Below are 7,781 nucleotides of genomic sequence, written 5' to 3'. Positions count from 1 at the left end.
GACCCTCCTTACCTGCTTCTCCCAGGGCCCCACGTGTCTGCGTCGCAGCAGGCCGCCCACGGCCCTGGCCCAATCAGCGCCCGCCATATCATCACTGAGGGACGCAGGGGACTCCCCCCGGGGGATGGCTACGTAGGGGGTGCCGTTGCCATGGTGAAGCCGCCGCAAGCTGGAGGCGCAGTGCATCGTGGGCCGCGTAGTCCGCGCAGCCCGAGCTGCCGAGGCGCCGCCCGCCGGGGGACTCGGCTTCCCGGCATACCTCGCGGCGGCGAGAGCCACCCACCCCCAGCCATGGCTTTCTCGGGGCTGTACCGCTGGCAGCGCCTCGGCGCCGCGGCCCGGCCTAAGGTAACCGTGACTCCCCACGAGCATCCACGAGCCTCTCGCGGCCCCTATGGAGGGGTCCTCCCCCTCCAACAATGGGGTTCGCCCGCCCCCTCCCTGTCGCGGCCAATCAGGGGGCTCCGTCCATCCAGGGGGCATCGGGGGCACAGTTGGCCAATCAGAAAACACCTTTCATCCCCCCCCCCCATGCATCCCCTGGGGAATGCAGTCCAGTGGAGGAGCCTTGGGGCTCTCTGCATGGGCACCTGCATCTCTCTACTCCCACCCCTCCTGGGCATGGCTTTACCCAGCTGAGCCCCTGCCCCAGCCACCAAGAGCCTAGCGGAACCCACCGTCTTCAATGACTCCCCCCCCCCCGCCCTGGGGTGTGTCTCCTTTGCTTTCTGGTCCCCGCATGGCTCAGGCTGGCTGGAGCGCCTGCAGTCTTTAGCTTTGTTCTGTAGCAGTGAGGATGCAAGCGTTTGTCTACCGTTAGGCTAGGAAAGCTCTCACTGAGCTGGCCATCACTGGGCTCCAAGAGCTGGAGCCACAGCAAGAGGTGAGAGGCATGAGCTAGTTGCAAGAGTGGGTGCCTGGCAGGGGAGATACCGTGATCCAGTGGAGGCATCCGAATCCCAAGACTGCTAGGCTTGGATCTGCATATAGGATGCCCACCATTGGGGTTAAGAGTATCTGAAGTCCCAGGGTGACAGCCTGGGATGGAGGATGCTTGCCAGTTGTAGCACCATACATGGTGTTTTGAACAATTGAGTTTCACCTGCTGAATTGATCTGGTTCTTGGAACAACTGAGTTCTGCTCAATCGATATGATTTGGCTGATTTGACCAGGAACACAAAATATATTAATTAAAAAAAAAGCAGTCCAGGTGGTTTCCTGCCGTGATTAGAAAGAAAGATTCCCTTCTTCCTGACCTCTGAACGTATATGGAGAATAGGGTGGAGACCTGTCCTTGTGCTGCAGGCAGGCAGGCAGGCAGGCCCCCCCTCATGAGCAATCTTGGCTACACACCTATTCTATGGATCTGGGGGATTTCCCTCTTGCTTGCTTCTTTGGGCCATTGGTTCAGGGCAAGCAACACTCAGGAACATCTGAACCCCCAAGACCTCTGGGCTTGGGCCTGCTTGTAGGATGTGTGCCATGGCTTTGGACTTACCTGAAACCCCAGGTTGATGAGCCTGAGAGGGAGGATACTTGCTGGTGGTGGCACCATGTGGATTTGAACTCCCAAGTTCTGCTCAATTGATAGGTTTTGGAACTGATTTGGCTGATTTGACCTGGGACATGAAATTAAAAAAAAAAAAGAATAAGTAAAGCAGCTCCAGCCTTGAATTGCAGCAATGGAGGGTGGCAGGGGGGTTATAAACCAGGCAGGCAAATCTAGACTCTTGGTGTTACTGTATCTGCTTGCATGCCATGTGCACCTTTCCCTCCAAAATTGGCTTTTTGAAATTGTGGTTTGTGTTGTAAGTGGGGGAAGCTGATATTTTTTCCCCTAGAATAGCAGAAGCGGCACCTTTATAAGGCCTATTTGACATGTGAATTATAGTATACAGGGAGTCTTTAGTCAGTGTCTTAGTCATGTACATGCATGTAGAGAATACCTAGGAAAAAGGCATCCCCTGCCCTGAGGAGTTTTTAGTGTAAATAGACTGCAAACAAAGGTGGGGGTGGGAGGAAGGGAGGATGGCATCTCTATTTGCAGAGAGGGAATTGAGAAAAAGAAAGATGTGAACTTCCATCCTGCAAAGTTTGTGTCTATGAATGGTGTCACTGAAGTTAGGTGGACTAGTCCTACTCATAACATCAAGTCTTTGGAGAATCAGTTAACTTGCACAAGGTCACACAGGAAATCTTTGTAATATTTGAGGTGACTCCATGTCTCTTAAGTTCCCAACCCCTGTCTGAACCACAGAAGCATTTGAGTTAGAAATGAAAAGGAAGCTTAGAGTGTTGATGTCACTGGCGAAAGAGCAAAAACTTTCATGGGACTCAAGTGACTGGTCCTAGGCTTGACCACATTAAACCAAGATTTAAAAAATATATAAGTAGAGATATTTTTACATTCATGTTTTGCATCTTCTTTCTAGCCGAAGTTCAATTCTGACAGTGTGGAGCACTGGATCAAGGTAAACCCATGAACAAAGGACTTTATGAAACGGACATGCCAGAGTCAGGGAACGGCATGGCTCAGCAGGTTGAAAATGAGACTGAAAGTCCTTCATCCTTAAGTTTGCATCTGGTTCACCTTAATTATGATAAAAAGTTGGTGTCTGTTGATAATTGCTTAGTAGCTTCTGGGACATAAACGGATGGCTCTTTGTCAAGCGTCCAGTGAAGATGTCTAAAATCTACCACCAAGATTAACTTTAGTGTATTTATTCAAATCCAAGATGAGGCCCACCCCCTGCCCAATCAGTATCAGTATCAGTGGCGGTGGGAGTGGGGAGGAAGCCTTTTCTTGAATTTGAGTACTGTACTGGGGCAGGCAGTGGCTCAGGGCTGAAGCCGAGTTGCCACCTGCCCTAGGTCAGAATGGTTCATTGGGCGAGGGAAGAGGCCCATTGCCAAGGGGAGCATGCAGGGAAAAGAGAACCTGCAGCCTGCCCCCCATACTTATGCCTTCCCCCTCACCCCCTGTTTCCCTTCCCACTTACTTTCTGCTCTGGTCCCTCCAGCCCTGACCTCACCTGGCTGGGTACTGCTTCTCCCTGGCCAGGTTGGGCTGGGCTGAACTGTGGCCAGGCCAGGGCCGCACTGCTGCTGACTGCCCTGGAGGAGCATTATTGCAACAGAAGGTAAGTGTGGGAGGGTAGGCAACAGGGGTCAGTCACAGGCTGGGAGGTGGGGGAGGCAGGCCAGAGGGAGGAGCAGGAGGTGGGAACGCAAAGTGGGGGAGCAGATAAAGGCATAGGGGCAGGGGACATGCACAGGCATGGAGGGGCAGGTGGGGGGGGGGTATATGGCAGACACAGGGGAAGGACTGGCAGAGGCATGTGGTACAGGGGAGCAAGGAGAAGGAATCTCGTCCAATGCCGCCCATCACTGTTTTCCCTGCCACGGCAGTGGGGGAGGAGGGTGGGTACAAATTTAAGATGACTTTCCATTAATTAGATTTTATACGTAGAAAATTATAACACGTTTATCATTTTCCATGTACAGAATTTAATTATTGGGGACTTCATCTTAAAGTTGAAGTTGTCTTGGATTTGGGTAAATATAGTACTTATTTATGAACTAGAATCCTTAAACCAGTCAAAGATAATAAGCCTGTAAGAAAAGTGAAGCTGCCAAAGAAAATGATTGCTTGTGGTGGCCATATTGTCTTGTGTTGTGATCCTGTTAGTATTGGGCTAAACCAGTTATGATTCTGATAGAGGGCCTGTAAGGTTCATCTAGGTAGTGAAGGATGTGATGCTGTTGAGTGGATAGGTCATGTTGTTCCCTTAGGATCAGTACTCTCCCCTAGTCTAGCAAGAAGCTCAGGGTCTCTGTGCTACTGGAAGCACCTTCTTTTATGCAAAATGTATCTTCACGGTCTTGACTGCTAGTGAGTGTTAAAAATGCGGTGATACCTTTGGCAAGAATACACGTTAAACCTAGTGTCTTACCCAAATACCAGTTTGGTAAACGTATCTTGGTTCCCAGCAGTATCAGTAGTTTGTGGTAGGGCTGCCCCACTTCTGAGTGCGTAGGAGACTCGAGGTCTTTGCTGCAACAGTGAAATGCACTTGGGCTTGTTCCTCTCAAGCTGATCAATTGATTTTAGTATTCTAGAGCTTACCAAGATCTAGACATTTATTATTGTTTAAAAGAAATGAGGTCAGATGCTAAGCTACATTTTTAAGGCCTTTCAAGCAGAGGGGTCTGCAGTTTAGCTTGATGCATTATGGATGAAATATTCCTTTAGTACAATCTGTAAAGTCCCCTGTCCTTTTTCAGAATGGAAGATGCAGCATTGCTATGAGATAAAATAGTCGTTTTTAGAAATCTGAGCACACAAAAAACATTGAATGAATGTCTTATCAAAACTCATTTTTTCCCATTCTTTATCTTAGAAGCAACCAAATGAAATGTGCCCAAGTTTATCTCCCATCACACACAAGAAAGCCTACCGTTACTTCTGGATTGAACACACAGTTCAGAAATTTCCCTCTAACTAGTAGTAGGGTTGTGTTATAATAGCTGTAATGGTGCAGGAAATAGGTGAGAAACAAGGGTTTTTTAGAAATATCTTTTATTGGACCAAATGTATATTTAGGAGATATGTTAGACAAACTTCTGGGCACATCAAATCTCTGATACTGCGTGCCCAAAAGCTTGACTGACATTCAAAATTTTATTTTTTTTAAGTTGCAAGCACCTAAAGACAGGTCTTGATAGCCTAAGTGCTTTATAAACCTACTTGGTAGCATGATGTTATGAGATTATAATAACGTATAGATAAACTCTTTCTTCATGCAGACACCTGCTGAAGTTAGTGGGAATCTGCAGGCGTACCCTAACATGGAGCATAGAATCGGAATGTAGCATGTATCATGTTTGAAAAGGAGGATGTATTGGTCATGAACAATGTTTCTTGCCTCCTTTATTTATTTTAAAGAGAGTGGAACAAGCCTCTGAGTTTGCTGTTTCTGAAGCTTTTTCCCTTAACAAGTCAGCATACCGTAAAGGTCTACATGGTCCTGTGTTGGATCTGGAAACAACAGAGCAGCTACAGGATCATGATGAGGCCTATGCAGAAGGTGAGTTTAAATTCCCCCCCCCCCCCCCCCACTTCTTCTCCCTTTGCTTCTGCATGAGCTGTTAAAGGCACCCTGTCAGCTCCAACATGTTCCCCAGTGGATTTTGTTTTTTAGGGTTTTTTTTAAATAAATAGGCTTTTATTGAATCTAGGACCAAAAGAAGTAGTTCATACACCTGGTTAGATTTCAGTTGTTCAGCCTAGTGGAGAAAGGCACAATGAGAATCAACATGTTGCAACTAAAGTTAGACAATTACTGAAACAAACTACTAAAGGAAATGGTAGATCCTCCATTTATTTCTTCAACACTTCAAATGAAGACTGGACAGCTGCCTTTATTGGAAGCCATGCCTTAGTCAAACACAAGTTATTGGCCTCACTATAGAAGGAGCTGAAAGGCATTTTGTGGCCTGTGTTATAGTAGGTCATAGAAGATGGTCCAGCAGTTCCTTCTGGCACTAAAAATATTTATGAATAATTTTATTTGTTCTCTTGAATTCCAGTGAAAAGTTTCCTTAATAAAAGCTCTTTGTATCGCAGCTACAGCCCAAACCATGCGGTATCATGAACCTGAATGTGACAAATGCCTGCAAGCGAAAAGGAACTGATTTCCATTATCTCTGCTGTCCTAAGTAAAGGAAATGCAGACGCTGTACAGGCATCATGAAACGTTAGAAGCAACTTGGATCTTTGCACATGACTAATTATTTTACAGCACTCAAGCCAGCGAGACGCCATACAGAACAGATGGAAAGGCAGGGTCCTTGAAAGCATTTATATTCTACTAATGTCCGAGTCAGCGGTTTCACTTGTCCTACTCTGAGGTTCTAGTAGAAAAAGAGAGAAAAACATCCATTTTGTTAGACAATAATTTCTGTGTATGTTATCCAGTGCTGTACCTGAAAAATAGAGCTAACTTCTGACAAGTGTCTGAAATTTGAAAGTGCTTTCCTAGCACTTTTTTGTTTCTTGTTTGTCTTTGTTTTTGTTTATCATCCTTTTACACCTAATAATCTTTCCTGAGTAGTCAAGCACAACCTGAAAGCTTTTAGCTAGAAGCAAGAATTATAATACCCAAGATTATCATCTGCAGTAACTATTTACCAAAAATACTGACAAAGGAAGTGTAAATGAGCTATGATGAGTCTGCATTGCTCTCTTAAAGAATGCCACAGTCCCAATAAGATAAGCTGGCTTCATCTGTTATTAGATAAACAGCATTGCTTATGAATCAGCCTAATGATAGATTGCAAATTGGGGTAAAATATTACATTTTTGTCACTCTCGCTGTCTTTTTTCCCCACTTTGTGCATTTATATATATATATAGATATCTATAGATATTACATTTGCTTGTGTACCCCTTTATTTTATTGTATAGCTTAGTTGCAGCACCAGAGATTTGGCGTGGGTGTTTCCTTGTCTCTCACACTAGAAAGAAGAGTTTTTACAAAAGAACTTTTCTTCCAAGGGTTTGTTAGGCCTTTGAATTAAATGAAAAAGCTAAAAGTCATAGCCCCGTTCCCCTAAAAAAGACTTATGGCTTTTTATTCCAGGGCTCAGTTATTATTATATGATGGAATTAAAAAAAACAATCACCTTCTAGGGTTTTTGTATACTGAGAAGAAGGGATCAGGGGAAGTAGTGATCTAATTACATTTTCCTTTACATATCACCCTGCAGTCATTTCAAATGCACAAAACAGCTTGTTATGCAATTCTTCCAAGGGGACAGAGCCTTGCTATTGTATGCTTACAACAATACTTTCCATCCTAATAAACCCATCCATCTTTCTGTCCCCTGTAGCCCAGGAGCTGCTCAATGATTGGATGAATTCCAAACTGAGACTGGAGCTGGCAAGTGACATAGAAGAGGATGTTGGAGAGTCTGCAGGAGACTCTAATCCTTCTAAAGCACCCCTGGTTGGCTTTATGAAGTATGAGCGGTTTGATGGTGAGAGCATCACAAAACCATTCCTAACTGACCGTGGAGGCTGTTTTGGACAGGCAGACTGGCCTGCTGCTGAGATAATAGGCTTGAAAAGCAGGAATCCTCTTTGTTACCAGGCAGTTGGAACAACCTAGGTTAATAGAGCCCTAGACTTTTTTTCTTAGCTCTTGCAGCAACTTGCTGTGTCACTGCATAAGCAAGCCCTTTCAACTCTGTGCACCCTAGTTTCTCCACAAATAAAATGGAGCTAACATTCTCCTGACTCACAGAATTGTTTGTACAATAGTTTGAGATCTTCACAATCAAGGCAGAAAAGGTAGCAAAATCTTACTTCTTAAATTAGTGAATGGGAGACCGTTTTAGACTTTTTGGAGCTACAGAGTGCAGACACTGTGGCTGCTTTCATCACAATTAATCTGGGAAATGGATCTCTGATTACTTCAGGCTTGATGGCTCTAGGTTGTGGGGTTTATGCATTTCAAAGGGGCTCAAGATGATTTGGATTTGTTGTTCCAGACTTGTGTGGCTATCTGGAACAGGAGTTGGAGAGCACTACTGTTCAAGACTTTCTGCACCATCTTTTACAAAGTGAAATGGTGGACCATGGTATACTGAAAGACCTCCGGATTGAAGACCTCAAGGAAAAACAAAAACCAAGGGATCCACGAGTTACTATGGAGCTTAGGCACAAGCAGGTGAGGAAAAGGCCCCACACCTAAAAGTGATGGGAGGAAACAATGTCATT

The 7,781-nt window shown here is 45.4% G+C and overlaps 2 protein-coding genes across 6 annotated transcripts in view; one reads left to right on the top strand and one right to left on the bottom strand.

Moving 5' to 3' along the window:
- Positions 1 to 273: 273 nt before the first annotated feature.
- The window catches only part of CCDC191 (coiled-coil domain containing 191), a 38,282-nt gene continuing 30,774 nt past the window's right edge, over positions 274 to 7,781 (top strand). For both annotated transcript variants that reach the window (XM_014603959.3, XM_059720469.1), the window contains exons 1-5: positions 274 to 348; positions 2,434 to 2,472; positions 4,947 to 5,088; positions 6,893 to 7,039; positions 7,553 to 7,731. In XM_014603959.3, coding sequence (XP_014459445.3) covers positions 292 to 348; positions 2,434 to 2,472; positions 4,947 to 5,088; positions 6,893 to 7,039; positions 7,553 to 7,731 — 564 coding nt within the window. In that variant the 5' untranslated portion in view covers positions 274 to 291. The remainder of the gene's footprint in view (positions 349 to 2,433; positions 2,473 to 4,946; positions 5,089 to 6,892; positions 7,040 to 7,552; positions 7,732 to 7,781) is intronic.
- Positions 342 to 7,781, bottom strand: part of ZDHHC23 (zinc finger DHHC-type palmitoyltransferase 23) — a 47,049-nt gene continuing 39,609 nt past the window's right edge. For 2 of the 4 annotated variants that reach the window (XM_019476172.2, XM_059720470.1), the window contains exon 5: positions 342 to 1,620. In XM_019476172.2, the coding sequence (XP_019331717.1) occupies positions 1,496 to 1,620 (125 nt within the window). In that variant the 3' untranslated portion in view covers positions 342 to 1,495. Of the gene's footprint in view, positions 1,621 to 5,357; positions 5,915 to 7,781 lie in introns of those variants that run through there. The other 2 variants (XM_019476175.1, XM_019476174.1) reach the window with 1 other exon arrangement.

This window comes from Alligator mississippiensis, chromosome 1 (genome assembly GCF_030867095.1).
Source record: "Alligator mississippiensis isolate rAllMis1 chromosome 1, rAllMis1, whole genome shotgun sequence".
Lineage (NCBI taxonomy): Eukaryota > Metazoa > Chordata > Crocodylia > Alligatoridae > Alligator > Alligator mississippiensis.
Note: the sequence above shows the minus strand (reverse complement) of the source record. Positions and strands in the feature narration are given on the sequence as shown.